We start from the raw sequence: 25275 nt of genomic DNA on the forward strand, positions 1-25275 counted from the left end.
AGACTGTGGCCCCTGGTTCTGGACTCGCCCAACATTGGGAACATTTTTCCTGCATCTAGCTTGTCCAGTCCTTTTATAATTTTATATGTTTCTGTAAGATTGGGGGAATCTTGAAAAGACTAGGCTGGTATTCACTGGAGTTTAGAAGGATGAGGGGGTCATCCTTCTAAACTCCAGTGAATGCAAGCCTAGTCTTTTCAATCTTACCTCATATGACAGTCCCGCCATCCCAGGGATCAATCTCGTAAACCTACCTCAATCACAAGGATGTCCTTCCTCAAATTAGGTAGAAATGTTTCGGGATTTATCCATTTGCTAATTATTATTGTCATCGATACAGTGTGAAAACGGGCCCTTCAGCCGACCAAGTCCGCACCAACCAGCAAACACCCCTTCACATTAGGTCTATCCCACATACTAGGGACAATGTATAGAAGCCAATTAATTTACAAACCTGCACGTCTTTGGGATGTGGGAGGAAACCGGAGCACCCGGAGAAAACCCACGAGATCACAGGGAGAACGTGCAAACACGCAACAAAGGCTTTTCACTGTACCTCAGTACACGTGACAATAAACTAAACTCAACACCGTACAGACAGCACCTGAGGTCAGGATCAAACCTTGCGCTGTAAGGCAGCAACTCTACCGCTGTGCCACCGGGTCACCCTAACACTGTTAAATGAATTGCAGTAAATGTTTTTCAGTGAAGACCATAGTCAATTATGTCAAAAACTGTGCTAACTGCAAAGAATGTGCTGAGCTGGAACATGTTCGGGGCTTGCAGACTGCAAGGGTCAGAAGGTTAGGCACAAGAAGAGCTGGAACATTACTTATCATGCAACAAACAACCAGGGTAAAATATCATCATGTCTGCAATTAATGTGTTACTGAGGATAGTTTTCATAAGGTATCATTAATCCCCACAGCCAGGAATGTGGAAATGAGGAATGCTTGTTAAACAAGATAGATTTGTGGTAGAATTTTAATTGAGCGACAGAGGAAGATAAAGAAGAAATATCTGCAAGGAAAAAGCATAGGAATGAGAGACACATTGGTCTCAGCGTACGGGATGTAAGGAAACAGAATAAAATAACTCAGCAGTCCAGAGATAGAAATTGGATTGGATAAAGTTATCGAGTTGTACAGCACAAAAACAGGCCCTTCAGCCCAAATCATCCTTGCTGACCAAGATGCCCATATATCCTAAACCCAATGCCCATGTTTGAGCCATATCCATGTACATGTTGTTACTGTACCTACCTCAACAACCTCCTCCGATAGCTTGTACCATATATAATAATAATAATAATAATGCATTTTATTTGCTGGCGCCTTTCTGGACACCCAAGGACACCTTACAGGACATAAAATCACAATACATTTATCAATATTAAAATCAAGTTGATTAAAAACAAAAAACAAAAAATACACAAAACATTTTAAGTCATTAAAATCAGGGTGAACATGGTGGAAGTTATGTCGGGTATGCTAATCTAAACAGGTGTGTTTTGAGTTGTGATTTGAATTGATCGAGTGTCCAGGTGACGGATGAGAGGTGGGAGAGTGTTCCAGAGAGGTGGGGCAGAGCAGCTGAAGGCTCTGGCACCCATGGTGCTGAGTCTAAATGTGGGGACAGTTAAAATTGCAGCTGAGGAGGAACGAAGTGACCGGGAAGGAGTGTATGGTAGCAGCAGGACAGAGAGGTATTGGGGAGCAAGGTGGTGTAGGGCTTTGAAGGTCAGCAGTAAAATCTTGTAGTTAATCCGGTGGTGCACAGGGAGCCAGTGGAGCTGAGTGAGGATGGGTGTGATGTGGTCCGATGATCTGGTGCGGGTGATGATCCGGGCTGCAGAGTTCTGAATGCATTGGAGGCGATGAAGAAGTTTATTGGAGGTGCAAGTGAGGAGGGCGTTGCAGTAATCGATGCGGGATGTGACCAGAGCGTGGATGAGGACTTTTGTATTGTCTTTGGAGAGGGAGGGGCGGAGTCTGGAGATGTTGCGGAGATAAAAGTATGCAGAGCGTGTGATATTGCTGATGTGGGGGCCAAAGGAAAGTGTACTGTCTAGAATGACGCCGAGACTTTTGACATGGGAGGAGGTGGGTATGGGTGAGCCATCAACTGAAATGGTGAACGGGTATATACACTACTCTCTGTATGAAAAGGTTGTCCTTTGGGTCCCAATTAAATCTTTTCCCTCTCATTTTAAGCGTGCCCTTTGGTTCTTCAATTCCTTACCCTGGTGGAAAAAATCTGTGTGCATTCACCGTCTTTGCTGTAATGCAGATTATCCCCAAGGCAGCACCATTATTTTACTAAGATCCCTAGTCTTCATGTATTTCCCCACAGTAAAATCAGAAAAATATTCATTAAGGATCTTGCCCATATCCTACAGCTCCAAACACACATGTCCACTGATCCTTGAAGGGGCCCTATTTTCTCACAAAGAGAAGTGAGGGGTAATTTCACTCAGGAGGATGTTTCTTACACATTAAGATCAAAAAGAAAACATGTATCAAAGACAGGAAGCACAAGTGACCATGAAGCAAGAGACTGAATTTTCTTGGACTCAACAAATAGAAAAGGGACTGCTCTGCAGTCACTCAGAGGGTCAACCTCTGATGCGGTGACTACCATTTTTGGCAAGTATTGTTTCAATTTACTGAATGCTTATATGTAATACAGATAACCTTCATTATAATGGACCCAAAGGGAGTGGATGGTGTCCGGTATTGCTGATTGTCCACTGTAACTAAGTAAGGAATTCGCTTCGACCACCAAGCAAGATGTTTTCAAATACAAAGCAATTCCTAAAAGCTAAAAATGTATTTTGTTACTGCAAGCTAAAAATACTAAAGGTTGTTTGTTACATTGTTTAATAGAGTTTTATTGCACAAATGGCAATCGAAGCAATTGCTTGCCAATTTCAATGACCCCCTAAAGAGTAACTAGCTGCCTGTGTTCTTAAAGAGACAGTGGTGTCTGATAACTGTGGGGACACTCCGTCTGCTATCACCAAAGTCCACTATAAAGGGGTCAACTATAAAGCTATGTAGCTGTGTCCTTGGTGGCAGTTCACAAACAAGTCCCTTCAGTTAAATTAAATTGAATTCTGGCAAAAACGGCAAATCTTACAGTGGTGATCCAGCTGGGGCCTGACTAACCACTGGAACCAGGTATTTAAAAAGTGCCAGTTCTGATGGAAGATCTTCGACCTGAAACATTCTCTCTCCACAGATGCTATGTTCGACTGTGCATAAGAGAGCAAACACAAGAGTCATATAATCACCAATGGATTCCTGATAGAGAGTATTTAAATTAACTGAGATGTCAGTTGGGTATGTTTGGGAGGATATTAATGTGTTCACGTGTAAGAAGGGTGAAGTTTATCCAGACTCTCCAGTTAAAAGTGGAAGCCAGAAAGGGCAATGAGTTCAATGTTGAATGCTGCCATGTTTTGTGCGTAGTGGCATAATGATGTTATTTTGACTCAGAGCGGGAAGATGACCAAGTTGCTTTGTAAAAAAAATGACCAAGTTGCAGAGTCGGGTCAGGTTTCTGCAGAGCCAAACTGTCCAAATCAAGAGTCAATGGTCAAGTCAAGAGTTTTATTGTCATGTGTCCCAGATAGGACAATTACATTCTTACTTGCTGCAGCACAACAGAATATGTAAACATAATACAAAACGGAAGATAACAGTTCAGTGTGTCTATAGACCATAGATACACAATAAATAAACAGATATAGTGCAATAATAATGATAGGCTGTTGTGTTTAAGAAGGAACTGCAGATGCTGGAAAATCAAAGGTAGACAAAAGTGCTGGAGAAACTCAGCGGGTGCAGCAGCAACTATGGAGCGAAGGAAATAGGCAATGTTTCGGGCCGAAACCCTTCTCCAGACCGATGTAGGGTGGGGGGGGGGGATGATAGACTTATTGTTCAGAGCTTCTTTGACGTCACGTTTAATAGCCTAATGGCTGTGGGGAAGCTGTTCCTGAACCTGGGTGTTACAGATTTCAGGCTCCTGTACCTTCTTCCCGATGGCAACGGTGAGATGAGTGTGTGACCAGGATGGTGTGGGTCTTTAATGATGTTGGCAACCTTTTTGAGGCAGCGACTCCGATAAATCCCTTCGATGGTGGGGAGGTCAGAGCCGGTGATGGACTGGGCAGTGGTCACATCTTTCTGCATTCTTTTCCGCTCCTGGACGTTCAAGTTGCCGAACCAGGCCACGATGCAACCAGTCAGCATGCTCTCTACTGTGCACCTGCAGATGCTCAAGAGAGTCCTCCTTGACATACCGACTCTCCGTAATCTTCTCAGGAAGTAGAGGCGCTGATGTGCCTTCTTTATAATTGCATCAGTGTGCTTGGACCATGAAACAGATCAGCAGTGTGTGAATGCGGTTCACATGGTCTCAGTAATGCTGGATCTCTGACAGGACAGGTATCAGATCAAAATCTGGACTAAACAAAAAGGCCTTCTCATGAAGCAGCTGAGAGGAATCACGGGACTATTAATATAAGCTCTCCGGTAATCTCAATGTGAGGCCAACCTTAGGTATTCACATGCAGGTGAATGGTTCTGGGGTTGGTCTTGACCTTTGGTGCTGTCTGTGTGGAGTTGGCATGTTCTCCCTGTGACCATGTGGATTTCATCCAGGTGCTCCAGTTTCCTCTCACCTCCCAAAGACATGCAGGTTTTGTAGGTTAACTGGCCACTGTAGAATTGCCCTTAATGTGTAGGGACTGAATGAGAAAGCAGGGAAAACATAGAAATAGTATGAATGGGCGATCGATGGTCAGTGTGGACTCTGTGGGCTGAAGGGCCCGTTCCCATGCTGTGTCTCTAAAAAAATACATAGTTGTAGCAGGAGTGACCAAAAAGGAGCCTCATGTAATATGTCAAAAGACATCTATAAACCTCAGACAAGATTATATCATTCTCTGCAAAGGTTGATAACATCTATCTATCTTCTATCCATCTAATCACAATGGATCTCATTTACATATGACATCACAATGGGACGGGTTGGGAGATTGCAACCTTCACGTGTTTCCACGAATGCAATCAACCTGGCGTGCACAATCAAATAGAACAAGTCTTCTACCCCCTCCCTTTCTACCCACCCACCCTCTCTACCTCCTCCCTATCTATCCCCTCCCTCTCTACCCCCATGGTATATTTTAAAAGTTATTAAGGTTTAAAAATCTTTAAAACTGCGCATGTGCAGATTGGTCTCCTCTCCTGCCAGTCACCGCCAGGACGGCGACGCCCTTCCTGCACTATTGCCGCACTGATTGACCGCATCCGCTGTCAGTCACCACCCCTTCCTGCACCATCGCTGCACTGACGGGCCGTGTCCGCTGTCAGTCGGTCAGCAGCGGCAGGAGGTCGGCGCGGTCTCTGCCTGCGCGGCTGTAGCTGCTGGTGCTCCGGGGCCGCGCTGACGATCCCGAGGCCTGGGTGTTGAGCCTGGCCCTGACGGCTGATGCTCCTCCGGGGCACACAAGAAGGGAGAGGAGCAGCAACCTCGAGAGCCTGGGGAGGCGAGGAGGGAGAGTGGGGAATAGAGGAAGAGGAGGGATAGTGGGGGAGGAGGAGATAGGGGAGGTGAGGAGTGGCGGATAAATGATAGGAGAGGGTATGGAGGGAGTGACTGGAGGGAGGGAGTTATGGAGGGAGGGAGTGACTGAGGGTAGGGGAAATGAGAGGGAGGGATTGGGGGAGGGGAAAGATCCAGGGGAGGTGAGGAGGGGGATGGAAAGGATGGGGTAGGGAGTGGGGAATAGAGGGCAGTGGGGCAGGTCAGGAGGGATAGTGGGATAGAGGGGGGGAGATGAGTTGTGGAGGGAAGGAGTGATTGAGGGTAGGGGAAAGGAGGAAGGAGAGGCGAGGGATTGGGGAGGGGAGGAGGAGACGGGAAGAAGAGGGAGTATGAAGAGGGGGAGGGAGTGCTGGGGATGAGGGGAAATGAGCCGCCCCTGCGCAGTTGGCTATGGGTCGAATATTGCGTTGGGGGAACGGGTGAGTGGTGGAATACTGCATTGAGGGAGCAGACCCCAAACGCTGCACTTAGTCAAGTTGTCCTTAAATAAAAGGAAATGGGAGCAAAGAGCACGTTGAAGGAGGCCAACTCAAACAAGACACTAACTATTCCATATATAACCTTAAAATTTTAGACTTACAAGAGGAGCTAAGTAAACAACAACTGTTAGTAATAGCAATTAACATTATGTTTAGTGAGGCTGTGGGTGATCTTATCCATGACCCAGGATGGTGTCAATGTTTCTAAATTGGGTCACTTGTGTTTATAAGACGGAACACTCGGTCTTGTAAAAAATAAGGACCAAAGTATTAATCAAGATTCAAGTGTTTATGAAGGAACTGTAGATGCTGGAAAATCAAAGATAGACAAAAATGCTGGAGAAACTCAGCGGGTGAGGCAGCATCTATGGAGCGAAGGAAATAGGCGACGTTTCGGGTCGAGACCGTTCTTCAGACTCAAGAGTCTGAATCAAGATTCAAGAGTGTTTTATTGTCATATGCCCTGAAACGGAATGACATTCTTATTTGCAGCAACACAACAGATAAGTAAACAGGTAACATGATACATTTTCTTTTAACCATAAAGTAAATACTTGATAGGATTGGGAAACAAAGCAGATCAGACTTTAAATGGCAAGCTTCACAGAAGGTATTAATGTAGTAAATGGAAATTTGGTTCCATTTGAATGAAAGCGGTATTGAAATTTGACACGGTAGGTCTTTTGCGTAAGCACACCTTTATAAAGTTGTCTGCTGCTTGTGTTCAGTATCAGTTATTAATCTGTTCAAAGCTGAAAGCTGTTAATCCTCTGCAGTTTTGTCAGAACTGTATTTTATTTTATCTTTGAGTCATGATTGTTTTGTTTATAACTGGTTTAAACTGCAGGAATGTTTCATGGACCTGGTATTCCTTCAAAGTTAACAAACCTTTGAGCTCTAATCCTATTAATCTGATCAATGTTTCTAAATTAAAAACAGAAATGTTCAACAGATAAGGCCGCATCTATAGAAGAGAAACAGAGTTGTGCCTCCTGCTGGAGATCATTCACCAGAACTGGAAAGAATAGAAAATAATCTTGTTAAACGTCTGGGAGGGTGGGTGGTGGTGATGATGACTCGGATAGGATAACACCGAGAAATACTGTAAATAAGATTCAGTCAACGAGTGAATGGAGGCGGTGAGAATGTAGACAAAAGAACAGAAGTTGTGAAACATCTTCAATTTCCAGAGGAAATAAAGAGAAAGAGAGTTTAAAAACAAGCCGAGCCAATATCACAGCTGGTATTGATAGAGATGAAGCAATCGGGTTACCTTTGGTTGTAGAACTCAGTGAAAGAAAAAGTATCTCAAATTATTAAATTCCCAACCTTGGACTATTTGCAACCATATTTCCATCATGGTTGTATCATCCTGCCTGTTTATTTCTAATGTTGGCATTAATTCATCTATATTTTTTAGATGCATGTTTTCAGATATAGCTTCATTGTCATTTTAGCATTTTGCCCCAATTCTGACTGGAGATCCATTCATCTTTCTAACTCTTCCTGACAGACTGATTATCACTATCTACTTCACCTTTGCCCTAATTTTCTCTTCAATTATTTGGTTTAAACCTTGAAGAAGTTTTTGCAAAACTATTATAACAGATTTATATAAATGGCCTGGAAAAGGGCCCCAAAAGAGTAGTTGCTAAATTTGCAAAACAAATTGGAAAGTAAACTAGAGCGGACACAAGGAGGCTACACAGGGATAGCTTATGCTAGTGGCACAGATCTGGAAAAGTAAACGCAATGAGGGAAGTGGCGGGGGGGGGGGGGGGGGGGGGGAGGAGTCTATTTTGCTGGGAAAAGGCATGTTCCATAAATGACAAGATCACACAACACCAAAAACGCAGGGGCTGGATGTCCTTTTGGACAATTCACAAAGATGAATGCGGATATTAAATGAATGAATCCAGTAAATAGGAAAGCTATTATGTTATTGCTTAATGCCATATGTATTGAATACCAAAGCAGAGAAGCAATATCTTGGTATAGAGGGCACTGGTGAGATCACATCTGTGCACAATACTATCACCTCTATTCAAAAGAGCAATGTACTGACAACAGTTTCTATATAAATTAAAATTAATGCTGAAAACTAAATTGAAGGCAATGCTGGAGTAGAGGTGAAGAACTGGTCAAAAGGGAAGCGGAGACACTTGTTTTGGAGGTGAGGATAGCAGGTACTACTGTATTTATTAAGTGAAAAATTAGATTAGGTTAAACATTTCCTTGGACGAAGGATCAGGATAGTTGTTGGAAATCAGACTATCGGAGGAGAGTTGTGACTTTGGGAAGTTACTGCCAATGTTGAGGGCTTGTTTGAAAGAGGGATCAGAAACATTGCTGGTATTGGGGGTTTCATTTTGGGCTGTCAGTTTGGATACAGAACAGAACAAAAAAAAAATCACTTAATAAATGTAACCTTTGAAACGGTAGCATTCTCCATTTTGTAAGAGTGGTTACTCAAGAGCGAGTGCTTTAGACAAAGGAATTAAATGCAACATCTCCAAGTTTTCAGATGACACAAAGCTGGGTGGCAGTGAGTACCTCGAGGATACTATGCGGCTGCAGGGTGACTTGGATAAGTTGGGTCAGTGGGAAGCTGCAGTATAATGTGGATAAATGTGAGGTTATCCACTTTGGTGGCAACAAGGCAGCAGATTATTATCTGAATGGTGTCAAGATTAGAAAAAGCGGAGGTGCCACAAGACCTGGGTGTCCCTGTGTGCAGTTTCGGTGTCCTAATTTGAGGAAGGACATTCTTGCTTTTGAGGGAGTGCAGCATAGGTTTACCAGATTAATTCCCGGGATGGCAGGACTGACACATGATGAAAAAATGGATCGACTGGCTTGTATTAACTGGGATTTAGGATGAGAGGGGATTTTATAGAAACATAAAATCCTTAAGGGATTTAGAATGCTAGATGCATTCTAGGGCTGGATGCAGGGACAATGTTCCTGATTTTGGGAAGAGTCCAGAATCAAGGGTCAACTTAAGAATAAGTGGTATTTAAATATTGAGATGAGGAAAAACTTTACCACGAGAGTTGTGAACCTGTGGAACTCTCTGCCATAGAAGGCAGTGGAGGACAATTCACTGGATGTTTGAGTTAGGTATAGCTCATAGGGCGAACAGAATCAAGGGATATGGGGAGAAAGCAGGAAGGGTTACTGATTTTGGATGATCAACCATCATCATATTGAATGACAGTGCTGTCTCGAAGGGCCAAATGGTCTTTTCCTGCACATATATATTTTCAAATATATTTTGTTGCTCAGGATAAGGAATGTTGACAAAATAGTCAATCAGAATTCTTTTTTCCCCTCTAGCCAAGTACACATAATCAGTAGGAACAGAAAATTGGATTCAAGTAAAAAGCTGCCTGATATAGAACACAGACCCGTTACCTATTAGTTCCATTCTGTGCCATGAGCAGACTAGGTTTTTATAATTTTTCATTAAAAAGAAAAAGCTTAATGACTAGGTATTTGAGCAACAATATTTCCTTGGCAACAAAGTATTGAATATGAAATTCTCAAGTTTACCTAGACAGAACAAAACACCAACATATCTTATTGTATAAACAGATTTCACTTTTAATCAATGCAGGTACAAAAGGCAACGTTATTTTTTAAATATCAAATCGCATAATAAATTTAAGCAGTTTGATTTAAGTAATGAAAACAATTACTCCACTTTCAGCATTTTTGTCCAATATTAATATCTTAAAACTAATACAGTTCCCTTCCCGATAAAAAAAAACCCAAGTCTTTATTTTATTTTAAAACCTTATGTTTAGATTCATTGGAAATGTTTCCCTTAAACTTTTACAAAAAGCATTAGAATTGGCAACTATGAATTGCCCTTTGAAAGAATAGAAAAGTTTAATTTATAAATAGGTGAAATAAGAGAAATGCAAAATGGAGAAGGATGTGAGCAAAGACTCTAAATAGTCCCATATATACACAAGGTGCCCAAAAATAGGCAAAAATGGTATGCTGTAACATGTAACATTCCAATTTCCATTCATAACTGGAAAAAAAAAAAAAGCAGATCTTTTCCCATGACAATACACTTCAAACAAGAATACGATGTTTCCAAAAATATCAAATGATCTTCCAAAACACCTGGAACAACTCTTGTCACTGAATAATAGGATCTGAAATCATGGATTTTCAAGTGTTGTAGAATTGAGCTGTCCTTTGACGCAATTAGATTTTCTGGATAAGTCGCGCTAAGAAAGGAAATGAAGTTTCAGGTGAATAAAATTATGAATTTCTTCACAAGCAAAGAATTGACATTTCAAAGTGCAGTTATTGTTTTCTTATCATTAACTCCTAAAAATGTTTAAACCGAAAGTATCAACATCTCATGAAAGAAACTCAGTTTAGAATCTTAAACGGTGGTATTTTAGAAACTACAAAGGTAAAAGGAGTGCAGATTGGCACGGAACGATGACCACAAAAAAAAAAGCAACGCTATACCAATAATCAAATGTCATGCTATATGGTCATGAAAAGGAATGCAGAACAAAGCCACCAGATAGGCCGGTGGCAAACAGGCTCAGACCAAAAGAGTGCGACATGGAAAATAAATAAAAAACATTCATAATAGAAAAATAACAATCAGAAGATATGCTAAATTAAGCAGATGGGTGCAAGATAAAAGGCACAAACATACAAGTAGGGGGAAAAACATTGATCATTGAATATTTGCATGAAAGTAGGTGGTTTTATTTACATGAGCTAAAGATAAGAAAAAGTAGAGGCTATGACCACAATGAATGGAGGAACAGATTCAAGGGACTGTAGTCCACACATTATGGCATTTGTACCACAACTGGCTTAATTCAACAATATACTTCAAAGACACAGGATACTGCAGTGCCATATTTTGGTTTCTCCTGGAACACTATCTACTTTTCCACATGTTGCTCAAAAAGAGCATTGTGCTGGAATGACTCAATTTCATACATCAAGAATTGTTTAGTGCTATTATAGTGACATGACATGGTCAGAATACTGTTTAAGCAAATAGCATTAAAACAGTTGTACTGATTTGTAGACCAATATTTAACTTTGAGTCACATACTCATCGATATTTTAGTTATATAATCCATTCTTCCCAAAGGTCCCAATTTTCTGCATTATAATTTGTCTGAATCTGTCCAATTAATGTGTGTTCTCATCAACAATCATTTGCTTCATTTGGAAACATGGAGCCAAGGTTATATGCCTTCTCCCCCATCTCCCCAGTTTTAAATAGATTAGTTGAATATTGTTTAATGAATTTAAATATTCAAACACTATGCCTTCCAGATTCAAATATTATTAAAAACTTTTTCACAAAGTCAGTACAATGCTTTATTAACTAGTGATTCACCCAGCTCCAAGATTTAGCCTCTCCCCCATTTGCAAGGGGGTCCTTTATTTCAGCAGACCCCAGCGTGGATCAGTAACATCTCACCGACCAGCACAGATGCACCTCAAAAAACTGCATGCTTAGTCCCCTGCTCTACTTTCGGCAGCCATTACTGTGACTAAGCATAGCTCCAATGCCATTTATAAATCCGTCGACAATACCACCGTGGTTGGCTGAATCACTGGTGGTGAGGAATTAGCTTATAAGAAACACAATACCTGGTTTACTGGTGCCAACAATTTATTTTGCAAAGTTAACAAGACCAAGGAGCCCATGAGCCAGTTTTTAAAATCGCTGGAGGAGAGTTGAAGATGCAAATTAGCAAGCTTTTACATCTTAGATGGCCTGTCCTGGGCCTACCATAGAGATGTAAAAGATATTTAAAAAAGAGATTCATTATGTCTCCAAATACACTAAAAACAAGCTTCAACAGACGTATTGTAAACAGTAACCCAAATGGTTGCATCATGGTCAGGCATGGCAATTCCACCATAGGATCACAATGAGGGTCTAGAGTAGTAGACTCCTTCGCAGGCATGGCCCTCTCCTCCATCAATAGCATATATACAAGATGCTCAAGATGGCAGCATTATCTAGGATCCACTGAAGTCCTACACCATCAGGTTTAGGCACAGCTATTTTCCCCAAACTATCAGATTTTTTAACCAATGAAGAGAACCTTGATCTTACATCAACAACTATACACCAACGTCTACCTCATACATTATCAGGATTTTTCTTCCCTAATCATGCCTTTGCACTAATGTCTTACTGTTTGCATTAATTTATTTCTGTGGGTCTGAGTCTGTGCCTGCGATGCTGCTGCATGTAACATTTTTCATTGCACAGGACTTGGGCATATGACAGTAAACTCAACTTACAAATGTTCCTTCACGTCAAAATATAGTGCCATTCAGTCAATTCTACCCACACCTTGCGGGGCACGTCACATGTGCTGGCGTCATGCAACAAAGCGGGGGACCAGCATTCTGGCAGGCAGGTTTGCCACTGCTACACAGGTGGGTTTAAACTAAATAGTAGGGGGAAGGGGGAAGAGGAGACAAACTGGAGATACAAGGATGGAGTTAAAGGGAAAGAGAATACAAGCAAAGTTACAAAATACACCAGAATTAACTGGGCAGAAAGCTCAGAAAGGGATAGAATATGGCCGTGAAATAGGAATTGATGTGAAAGGTGAGGGGTAATGGATTAAAAGTATTATATATGAATGCATAAAGTATAAGAAATAAAGTGGAAGAGCTTGAGGCTCGGTTAGAAATTGGCAAGTATGATGTTGTGGGAATTACAGAGACATGGCTGCAAGAGGACCTCGGTTGGGAACTGAATATTCGAGGCTATACGTTCTATCAAAAAGACAGACAGGTGGGCAGAGGCGGGTGGGGTAGCTCTGTAGGTGAGGAATGAAATTCAGTCCCTTGCAAGGGGTGACATAGAATCAGGAGATGTGGAGTCAGTATGGATAGAACTGCCTTTGATTTTGAAAGTGCTAAAGCGAGCTGCCTTGCCCAATTAAAGCTGCCTTGCCTTCCATATAATTAAAAGTCTAATCTTGACCACTTCCTGTTTGCGCTTTATATTGATTTAGTAAAACCACTACCACGTACAGCTGTGATTTTTGGCCAACCTACTCAGAGCCCCTCTCCGCTCATCAGGTGCCGAGGATTTTTCCCATCGATTAAAAATAAAAGATAAAATAAAATTAGTGTTTAAAAAATGTTGGGATTCTCTCTCCTGTCAATCACGCCATGAAGGCCACGCCCCTTCTGGTGGGAGTGTGGGCGTGGCTCAGTCTCTGGAAGATGGGGAGGGAGATGCCACGACTCGCTGTCTTTGCCTTGCACCCTGCTTGAAATTGAATTTCAAGGAATATCCGTGAGTCAACTGCGAGCCCACCAGCCGCGAGTGAGTGACTGAGCCGCCAGACTAATAATCCATTCGGCCCACAATGTCCATACTAGCCCTCTGGAAACCAGTCCCTTCAGCACACAACACCCATACCAGCGCTCCAGAAAGCCCCCTTCCCCCCCCCACCGGCAACCAATATTGGAATTGGTGGAGAGGTGGAATATTGCATTGGGGGACCAACCCTCCCGTGTGAACATGGGATAGTTGAAACATAAGATTACACGCCGGAGGGAGAAAACATGTTCCCGATGTTGGGGGAGTCCAGAACCAGGGGTCAGTTTACGAATAAGGGGTAGGCCATTTAGAACAAAGATGAGGAAAAAACTTTTCACCCACAGAGTTGTGAATCTGCGGAATTCTCTGCCTCAGAACGCAGTGGGGGCCAATTCCGTGGATGATTTCAAGAGAGAGTTAGATAGAGCTCTTAAAGATAGCGGTCAGGGGATATGGTGAGAAGGCAGGAGCGGGGTACTGATTGTGGATGATCAGCCATGATCACATTAAATAGCAGTATTGGCTCGAAAGGCTGAATGGCCTGCTCCTTCACTTACTGTCTACTAAAAGTAAAAGATTAAGTTTTTGACATGTTTTCACTGTTGTACTATTCCTTTCCTGTTTTACGCTTTTAAAAATCCTTACCCCAATTAGTTTAGGTCGCTTGCCAATTTTGGTTGTCACCACACTATGCACCTCCATAAGTTTGAAAATTAAAATCCATATCCCCATTATATAGTATGGGTAATTAACATCTGTTTCTTTAAGCCACTACTGAACAGAAGAGCTGGTCAATCTGCCAAAAAGATAATTGTGATGATTTTTTTTTTAAATGATTTGTAGTTAGTTTAATTCAAAGATCCTATAGGCCACCCCTGCTAAATGCAATTGGCTGACGTGTAGTAATAATAATAATAATAATAATGGATGGGATTTATATAGCGCCTTTCTAGAATACTCAAGGCGCTTTACATCGCATTATTCATTCACTCCTCAGTCACACTCGGTGGTGGTGAGCTACTTCTGTAGCCACAGCTGCCCTGGGGCAGACTGACAGAAGCGTGGCTGCTAATCTGCGCCTACGGCCCCTCCGACCACCACTAATCACTCACACACATTCACACACAGGCAAAGGTGGGTGAAGTGTCTTGCCCAAGGACACAACAACAGTATGCACTCCAAGCGGGATTCGAACCGGCTACCTTCCGGTCGCCAGCCGAACACTTAGCCCATTGTGCCATCTGTCGTCCCGTACGCAAAGAAACGTGGGCCTTTTTTTCATCCATTTCCGTAACCGGACCCGACCCGACTCGGAGTGTAATCAACGTTGCGGCGGAACAGTTTGTGGTAATAAATTAAAATTCTGAAAATGAGATTTTTTTAAAACCAAATAACTTTTATTCTTACGAGGATGTTTCCGTAACCGGCTTCCATCTCCGCACTATTATCCTAAGGGATCTTTGGTGCGGAGACGGAAGCCGGTTACGGAAATGGGGCCTTAAATTACCCATGAATCTGCCCATGACCGTACTACGTCTTTTGCATTGAGTGGACTATCTTGCTCGCTATGGGATCTTTGGTTAAATTGACATGAGATGTTTTATAAAAGCCCAGCTTTAGCATATAAATCATAAAGTCTGACAAGTGTTTGCTCAAGTGCTACACGCTTTACTATGGGTGTTTTTTTAGGACTGCAATGACATATTTTCCTCTGGCTGTGCAAAGATTACTTAAGCAGTAAAAGCATAAATTATGTTAAATTAAATGCAATGTGAATATCAAGGCTCAATTATTTGGCTATTAATGCCCACACCTTACTCCCCTTCCCTGATAATTAGAAATTTACAGATTTCTTTGATTGATTTTCTTGATAATTAAATCTAATTAATTCTGGTTCTGCATTCAGAATCAACTCATTTGCTTCAAGCTTCGAGGCAGAGTGCCACAGCAAGATAGAACTGCTGTCTTAGTTCCAGCAACTCATTACATCCTAACCTCAGTCCTATGCGGAATTTGCATATTCTCTCCGACTGTGCAGATTCCTTCTTGGTACCAGTTTCCTTCCACATCAAGGATGTGCTGATAGATTCATTGGCTACTACAAATTCCCTCCTTGTATTAGGTACTAGAGGATAGGAGAATTGGGTGAGGGGAAAATGTTAGATTTGCTGGGACAAATGACCCATCCCTCTGTCATAAAGAGATATGAATAACAACAAAAACAGTCAATAAGATTTATAATATTTAACTTTAAGGCACTGAAATTGATAATTTACAGTACAAATGAGCATTTGGCAGAAGTGGACTCATTCAAATGTATGCAGAGTAAATCATTACTACATAATATGGTTGAATTTTGAGAAGATACCCAATAGCAAATACAGGTGTGTTTATAGGACAAAGGACATTTATTGTCACGTACACCAAATGGTGTAGTGAAATTTGTCTTGCCATACAGCACACAGATAAAGATCAGACATAACATTAAAGAGATTTAACAATAAACATAAAAACATCCCCCCACAATGGTTCCCACTGTGGGGGAAGGCACAATGTCATGTACATGTAACATGCAGTTTTTGTAAAGTTTCACAAGTGATTTAAGACCAAGATAGGAAACTGGGCATTCCCTGTTAAGCATGGGGAATGGTCAGTATTCTGCTAGCTCCTAACCATGATTTCTAATTGGCAGGGTACAACAAGCGACATCCATCAACAATATTTACTGGAGTCATTAACAGCTACCATAAGTGACAGAGCCTACCATTTATATTTGTTCATACTCTGTTAGATGCATACCAAGTAGAACAGAAAGTTGCCAAGAAGCACTCAAATCAAATTCACAGGTAAAACCGTGTCAGATGGGTGGGATTTAGGAAAATAAAGCAACAAAGGCATCAATCAATCAAACATGCAGAAATGTGGGGGACGAGACAAAAAGTAACAGGTCACTCACTCGAACCAAGATCTGAGCATTTTCTACGTCTAAGTTTGGCAAAAATCAAAACTGCTTATGAGTGAAGAGATGGATAAGATGTCAAGTCTATTTCTTGTGAAGGGCCTAGAAATGGATGCAGAATGGGGTAACAAAGTTTTTCGTCAAGAATATTGTACCAACATTTTCTTCATTGGAAACTGAATACCTCGGCTTGAATGTCTGGGAACCCCATAAGAAATATTTTAAAACTTCAATCAAGGACAGCTTGAAGACAGTTTCTATTAAAAGTGCTTGGCTTTTAATGCATTTTCATAATTTCATAATGCAATATTTGAATTACCTCAAATGTTGGTTGGATTACCAATGGCAAGCAAATGAAACGCATCTACTTCCTATCTAGTGTTAAGTTGAAAATACATCATCCTGCCTGCACATGTACTGGATGAGTCACTGGACCAGAATTAGAATATGCACTATGATCCAAGAGACTAAAGAAATTTAAAATGACTTTCTAGCTTTGTAACTAATCAATTTTCACTTCGCTAAAGATAAAAGAATGTGATATGTCACCATTTGTGCAAAAGCAAGCAGGTATTCCTCCCAACCCCCAAGTTCAATTATTTTGTACAAGATTAACATTTTTTTCTAAAACACAGGTAAAAAGGTTTACCGCTCAATAAACTAGTCACTACAAATTAAAATCCTTTCCATTTCAGAAAGTTAGAAGCGTGGAGAAGATTTTTTTGAAAAAATAGACTTTACCGAAAATTCTGAATAGCTGGTAACCAAAGCATTAAATGTACCAGGCTGCCGTGCCACGTTGGGGATTGAAGTATCTATTGTTTTTTTGTCTTGTAGAGATGGTCTTTGTAATGGGTCCGGCAACTTGCCTGCATTTGGAGTCTAACAAACAGGAAAAAGTCAAACTTTCCTTCAGCACCATTTGAATGTTGAGCTCCTATACACTTTTAGTCAGAACAATCCAATTTACACAATAGACCTGCAAAATATCCTCACACTTTCCCTTGAAAACTCCAAGCTGATATTGTATACCAACATAATTCTAGCAAAATGCTAATTAAATCACACTAATGAGTAGCTACTTTGTTTAAATACAAGACCTTAATTCTCATCTCCAGTTTGCCAGTGAAAAAGTATCTGCTTCCTAAACCCATTCCAGTTAATTTGTATTTGAAGATAGTGATTACCTGATCAATCCCATGGGGAACAATTCTAAATAGTGAATGTTGACTGATTTTCAGTAATTCAGGATCACAAAAGTAGTCTACCACACTTAGCGAATACAAACCAATTTTCCAGTCCAGACCTGGACTTCTACCTTGGCCAACACCTACTTCTGTAGTGATCATGAAAAGAGCTTTCAAACTTTGCTTTCTACAGTATTTAGTAATCAATGTGTTGCAGATTCCAACTGAATTAATACTAAAACACAAGAATTGGAGATTTAAAAAAAAAGTCACAGCCTAAAGGAGGAATTTTTAAAAAGCGGTAGAAGCAGTAGGGCATAGAAAGCATAAACAAGGATGCACAAACAGAATATTCAGAGTTCAGGAAGAATTAGAAAATTTCAGATGGACAAAATTGGAAATAAACTACAAAAGAGGGATTTATTTATATAAACATTCACTCAACATGGCAGACACCCGTTTATTGTCTCAGCCAAAAGACAACTTGTGACTTCAGCATTCAATCTGGAACATGAAGAGTTTGTCACAGATGCCACTTAGTATTTAGAGCATCTTTATTTTACCAATAAGGCAAAAAGGGGGATGTTGAGGCAAGTACTATCATTTATCAAAGTCAGAGCATTTATCATAGTCAGAGCATTTACTATAGTCATAGAGCATGGAAACTGGCCCTTCAGCCCAACTTGCCCATGCTAACTATCATTTTTATTTTAAGTGATGTTCCAATCTTTATCCCCTCACCTTAAACCTACGACATTTGGTTGTTGACTTTCCTACTCAGGGTAAAGGGCTTTGCATTTATCCTATCTATCCCCTCATGACCTTATACACCACTGCAAGATCAGCCCTCATCCTTCTGTGCTCCAAGGAATAAAGTTCTAGCCTGCTCAACCTCTCCCTAATGCTCAGGACCTCAAGTCCTGGCAACACCCTCAAATCTTCTCTGCACCCTTTTCAGCTTGAGCATCTTTCCTATAACAGGGTGAAGACAGTGGGATATGTGCCAAATGCGATCAGGTGAGACCAGTGTAGATGGGGCATCCCGGTCGGCATGGACAAGGTCTGTTTCCATGCTGTATGACTATGCCTCTATTTAGTATTCAAACAGGAAATAAATACAGTGCATTCAGAAAGTATTCAGACCACTTCACTTTTTCCACATTTTGTTACGTTACAGCCTTATTCTAAAATCGATGAAATTCATTTAATAAAAAAGTGAAAACAGGCGTTTAGACATTTTTGCAAAGTAATTAAAATTAAATAATTGAAATATCACATTTACACAAGTATTCAGACCCTTTACTCAGTACTTTGTTGAGGCACCTTTGGCAGCGATTACAGCCTCAAGTCTTCTTGGGTATGATGCTACGAGCTTGGCATACCTGTATTTGGGCAATTTATTCCATTCTTCTCTGCAGATTCTCTCAAGCTCTGTTAGGTTGGATGGGGAGCGTTGATGCATAACTATTATCAGGTCCCTCCAGAGATATTCGATCCGGTTCAAGTCCAGGCTCTGGCTGGGCCACTCAAGGACATTCACAGACTTGTCATAAAGCCACTCTTGCGTTGTCTTGGCTGTGTGCTTAGGGTCGTTGGCCTTTTGGAAGGTGAACCTCTGCTCCAGTCTGAGGTCCAGAATCCTCTGGAGCAGGTTTTCATCAAGGATCTCTCTGTACTTTGCTCCGTTCCTGACTAGTCTCCCAGTTCCTGCCGCTGGAAAACATTCCCACAGCATGATGCTGCTCCTACCACCATGCTTCACTGTAGGTATGGTATTGGCCAGGTGATGAGTGGTGCCTGGTTTCCTCCAGATATGACACTTGGCATTCAGGCCAAAGAGTTCAATCTTGGTTTCATCACACCAAAGAATCTTGTTCAGGTGCCTTTTGTCAAATTCCAAGTGGGCTGTAATGTGCCTTTTACTGAGGAGTGGCTTCCGTCTGGCCATACTACCATAAAGGCCTGATTTGTGGAGTGCTGTAGATAGTTGTCCTCTGGAAGGTTCTCCCATCTCCACAGAGGAACTCTGGAGCTCTGTCAGAGTGACCACCGGGTTCTTGGTCCCCTCCCTGACCAAGACCTTTCACCCCGGATTGCTCAGTTTGGCAGGACGGCCAGCTCTATCCTGTCTCGGAGGTCTAAGGACAATTCCTTCGTCTTCATGGCTTGGTTTTTGCTCTGACATGCACTGTCAACTGCGGGACCTTATATAGACAGGTGTGTGCCTTTCCAAATCATGTAAATCAATTTTACTTAGCACTGTTGGACTCCAATCAAGTGGTAGAAACAGCAAGGATAACCAATGGAATGAGGATGCAGTAATTTTGAGTGTCATAGCAAAGGGTATGAATACTTATGTAAATGTGACATTTCAATTATTTTATAATTATTTTGCAAAAATTTCTAAACACCCGTTTTCCCTTTTATATTGTGGGGCATTGTGTGGAGATTGTTGATAAACAAAATGAATTTAATCCATTTTACAGTAAGGCCATAACATAACAAAATGTTGAAAAAGTGAAGGGGTCTGAATACTTTCTGAATGCACTGTAGGAGATATATTCCTAGTGAAGAGAATTTAACTATTCTCCAAAAAGGAAAAAAATAAGGAGATTTAAAAAGCTTCTCTTTTGTAGAATTCTGTTGCCTGAACTTAATCAATTATGTATTAAAAGTATCAAACTATTAAAAGTAGCTCAATGGTTGAAAAATATGCTGCGACAGGTGTAATTTGGATACAAGATAGCAACATTTTGCCCCAGTTACATTTAAATTGGGGCAAAATGACCCAAGGGAGAAAAATGTAATCCAATGGAAAGGCTATGATGTTTTCAAAATCAAAAGCCACAATAGGCTACCATATCTCAATTATGCCACTTGATTTGTTTAATTCGTATATAGTAATTAGTTAAAGCCTTAATATTTATATAACTGAAATAACAGATACTGAAATAATAAAAAATCCAAATAAAAACCCTTTATACCTACCCTTTATCCACTTGCTCGAGATGCTCCCATTCATGGAAAGACTTTACTATCTATCCTGTCATAACTTAAGGATTATTTGATACAATAAGATAATTCTCTATACTTCTCAATTTTGGCTCCAGGCAAACAAGCCCAAACACAAGAGAATGCAAGGTAGTGGTACATAAGTCTCTGAACGAATTCACTAGAAGCAGGGAAACTTCAATGTTTTCAAGTTCCTATAAGTTTTGACATTAAACTAGCATAGAACAGTTATGGGAATGGAATTGCACTTTCACAATGACCCAATGCCTTGATCGGCGATTACATAAGGGCTTAAAAACTTCAATATACTTAGTCAAATATGAACATACTGAAAGCAAGCCAGTCCAAATTGTCAAATTTCTAAACATAGTAAATCTGTTAAGAATTGGGCACAAGAATAGCAAGTGCTACAAACTACTTACATAGCTTGAATGTCAACAAGACTAAATGTAATTATTCTAAACCAAAATGTCACTACATAGAAGTATATCATTTTACGTCCCAAAAATTGAGTTCCATTTTGTTGTTTTAGAAAGTCTTTTGAGCAGATGCATCTTCCTGTATAGGTGAATGCACGCAAGACTGACAAGCCTTATTTACCAAATTGGTTACTTAGTCTTATTCTGCAAAGTGCTAAGTTTGTGTTGAATGTCTTGTATTCATTGCAGGCCGTACAAAGTATTGTAAAAGACTGACCTTTCGTGGTGTTTTTACCACTCTATTACAAGCGCTTCCACTACTTATAATAGTCGAAGTCCCGTTTAACTGAAAAGAAGAGATGTTAGTTTGAATATGCCTCAGTCTGAAAGTTACACAAGTCATTTTAGTAACTACCCCTAGAGGAAGATTTTACCATACATTAAATTTCGAAATAGATGAATTATCTTCCTATAATGACATAATCTCCATCTATTGGAGATGGAGAAGATGAAAGTGGATCCATCACTGGTACTGTGGTGTTTGGATTACCTTTCCCTCAGACCACAGTACGTGCGCCTACAGAACAGTGTCTCGGGCACCATCTTGAGCAGCACAGGGGCTCCACAAGGAACTGTGCTGGCTCCGTTCCTGTTTACCATCTACACAGCGGATCTCCAATGGAACACCAACAACTGCTTTTTGCAGAAGTATTCGGATGATACAGCTGTTGTCGGCCTCATTAAAGGGGGCAATGAGGAGGAATACAGAGACATTATAAGTAACTTTGTGGAGTGGAGCGCACACAATAATCTCCATCTCAACACCAAAAAAACAAAGGAGATAGTGGTGGACTTTAGGAGGGGGAGGAGGAGGACTCAAGCAACGCCGATCACCATTAAGGGCACTGAGGTGGAGGTGGTTGCTAATCACAGGTACCTTGGGGTGCAGCTTGACAGTGAGCTGAACTGGAAGTGTCATATGGAGGCGGTGTACAGGAGGGGACAAAGCCGACTGTATTTTTTAAGGAGGCTGAGGTCTTTTAATATCTGCCAACCCCTACTGTGCAGTGTCTACCATTCAGTGGTGGCCAGTGCTCTGTTCTTTGCTGTGGCCTGTTGGGGAGATGGCGCCCGTATAGCGGATAAAAACAGATTGGACAAACTAATCAGGAAGGCCGGCTCAGTGGTCGGGGCTGAGCAACGAACGGTCCAGCAGGTGGCAGAGGCCAGAACTCTAAATAAACTAGGTTCCATAATGACAAACCCCACTCACCCACTCCATGCCCTGAAGGTGATCAAGAGCAGCATCTTCAGCCAGAGGCTGATTGCACCAATGTGCAAAACGGAGAGATACAGGAAGTCCTGTTTACCAGCTGCTATAAGACTTTTTAATGAGCATAAATAACTGCACTTTTTTAAATTAATTGTATTTTAACTTGTATTTTAACGTATTTTAACTTGTTATGTATGAAAGCGTGGTGTTATGTTTGTCTTGAAGCTGTCGTGGCAAATAATTTCCTGAAAAGGATTATTAAAGGAATATTCTATTCTATTCTATTCTATTGCAAGTACAGTACCTGGAAACAAAGGGGAAGCCTCCATTGTGTCCGGAAACGTGGCCGTCGGGCAGGACTTCAGGTCAGAATGAAGCGCAGGGGACTTCGGCCCCCTCTCCCAACTATCCTACTGGCTAATGTACAGTCCTTTGAAAACAAAGTGGAGGACTTAAGGGCAAGACTGCTTTATCAAAGGGAGCTGAGGGAATGCTCTGTGTTCTGTTTCACAGAGACATGGCTCACCCCCAGCTCCCCAGACTCAGCGGTCCAGCCTGAAGGGTTCTCCATCCACCGCATGGACCGTACCCTGGCATCTGGGAAAGGGAGAGGAGGGGGCGTCTGCCTCATGGTCAACTCTGCGTGGTGTTCCGACGTGGCAGTCCTGTCCAACTCCTGCTCTCCACACCTCGAACATCTGGCGGTGAAGTGCCGTCCCTTCTACCTCCCGAGAGAATTCACCTCCGTTATCCTGACCGCGGTCTACATCCCACCCCAGGCAGACGTCCGTCTGGCACTGGAGGAGCTGCACGCCGTGGTCAACAAACACCAGACGTCTTACCCCGAGGCATTTACCACCATTGCTGGGGACTTCAATAAGGCGAACCTCAAGAAATCACTCCCCAACTTCCACCAACATGTCTCCTGCTGCATCAGAGGACCTAACACCCTCGACCACTGCTACACCACCATCAAGAATGCCTATCGTTCTATCCCTCGCCCTCATTTCGGTAAGACCGACCATACCACGGTGCTGCTTCTTCCTGCCTACAAGCAGCAATTAAAGAGCGCACCCCCAGAAGTGAGGACAGCACAGAGCTGGTCGGGGGGGGGGGGGGCAGAAGAACAACTCCAGGACTGTTTGGAGTCTGTAGACTGGGCAATGTTCAAGGACTCGGCAACGGACTTGAACGAATATGCCACAGTCGTTACAGACTTTATAAAGAAATGTGTGGAGGACTGCATCCCTACAAAAACCTTCCGAGTGTTTCCCAATCAGAAACCTTGGATGAACTTTGAGATCCGCACTCTCCTGAAGTCCAGACACAGGGCATTCACATCCAACGATACAGTGGCCTACATGAAGACCAGATACGACCTTGGTAAGGCCATCAAAAAGGCCAAAAGGGACTTCTGCTCCAAACTGGAGGACGAGACAGATGTTCGGCAGCTGTGGCAGGGTCTGAATGCAATCACCTCCTACAAGGCAAAACCAGGAGGCAGCTCGAATGCCGGTGTAACATCACTCCCTGACGAGCTCAATGCGTTTTACGCACGCTTTGACAGGGAGAATACTGATGTGCCTTCCCGATCCCCCATTCGCTGTGATGGCATTTCAGTCTCAGTCACAGAGGCCGATGTCAGGAAATCCTTCAGAGGGGTGAACCCCCGAAAAGCACCTGGACCTGATGGTATACCCGGCCGTGTTCTAAAAACCTGTGCGGACCAACTGGCGGGAGTTTTTACGGACATTTTCAACCTCTCACTTCTGAGGTCTGAGGTCCCCACCTGCTTTAAAAGGGCATCAATTATACCGGTGCCCAAGAAGAGTAAGGTGACCTGCCTCAATGACTATCGACCAGTGGCACTAACGCCGGTGGTGATGAAGTGCTTTGAGAGGTTGATCATGGAGCAAATCAACTCCTACATCGACAAAAACCTGGACCCACTGCAGTTCGCTTACCGCCACAACAGATCAACGGTGGATGCGATCTCGCTGGCCCTCCACTCCGCACTGGACCACTTGGACAACAAAAACTCATATGTCAGGCTGTTATTCATTGATTACAGCTCGGCATTTAACACAATCATCCCCTCCAAACTGGTTACCAAACTCGCAGAACTGGGTCTCTGCGCATCCCTCTGCAACTGGATCCTCGACTTCCTCGTCCACAGACCACAGTCTGTGTCAGCCTCAATAACAATCAGCACGGGAGCACCTCAAGGCTGCGTGCTCAGCCCCCTGCTGTACTCACTCTATACCCATGACTGCGTAGCGAACCACAGTGCGAACTCCATCATCAAGTTCGCTGACGACACCACTATTGTGGGGCGTATCACTGATGGGGATGAGTCAGAGTACAGAAGAGAGATCGAGCAACTGTCCATATGGTGCCAGCGCAATAACCTGGCCCTGAACACCAGCAAAACCAAGGAACTGATTGTGGACTTTGGAAGGAGTAGGAGGGGGACCCACAGCCCCATTTATATCAACGGGTTGATGGTTGAAAGGGTCAAGAACTTCAAATTCCTGGGGGTGCACATCTCTGGAGATCTTTCCTGGTCCGAGAACACTAACGCAATTATCAAAAAAGCTCATCAGCGCCTCTACTTCCTGAGAAGCTTACGGAGAGTCCGATTGTCAAGGAAGACTCTCTCTAACTTCTACAGGTGCACAGTAGAGAGCATGCTGACCGGTTGCATCGTGGCTTGGTTCAGAAATTTGAGCGCCCTGGAGAGGAAAAGACTACAAAAAGTAGTAAACACTGCCCAGTCCATCATCGGCTCTGACCTTCCTTCCATCGAGGGGATTTATCGCAGTCGCTGCCTCAAAAAGGCTGGCAGTATCATCAAAGACCCACACCACCCTGGCCACACACTCATCTCCCTGCTACCTTCAGGTAGAAGGTACAGGAGCCTGAAAACTGCAACAACCAGGTTCAGGAATAGCTACTTCCCCTCAGCCATCAGGCTATTAAACCTGG

General features: G+C 42.3%; 1 protein-coding gene across 4 annotated transcripts in view; it reads right to left on the reverse strand.

Moving 5' to 3' along the window:
- Window positions 1-9671: 9671 nt before the first annotated feature.
- LOC116970687 (protein regulator of cytokinesis 1-like) overlaps window positions 9672-25275 on the reverse strand; it is a 41273-nt gene continuing 25669 nt past the window's right edge. For 2 of the 4 annotated variants that reach the window (XM_033017202.1, XM_033017199.1), the window contains exons 12-14: window positions 21295-21363; window positions 17141-17281; window positions 9672-10333 (exon numbers count right to left, since the gene is read on the reverse strand). In XM_033017202.1, the coding sequence (XP_032873093.1) occupies window positions 10265-10333; window positions 17141-17281; window positions 21295-21363 (279 nt within the window). In that variant the 3' untranslated portion in view covers window positions 9672-10264. The remainder of the gene's footprint in view (window positions 10334-17140; window positions 17282-21294; window positions 21364-25275) is intronic. The other 2 variants (XM_033017206.1, XM_033017207.1) reach the window with 2 other exon arrangements.

The sequence above is a fragment of the Amblyraja radiata genome, chromosome 1, assembly GCF_010909765.2.
Source record: "Amblyraja radiata isolate CabotCenter1 chromosome 1, sAmbRad1.1.pri, whole genome shotgun sequence".
Taxonomy (NCBI): domain Eukaryota; kingdom Metazoa; phylum Chordata; class Chondrichthyes; order Rajiformes; family Rajidae; genus Amblyraja; species Amblyraja radiata.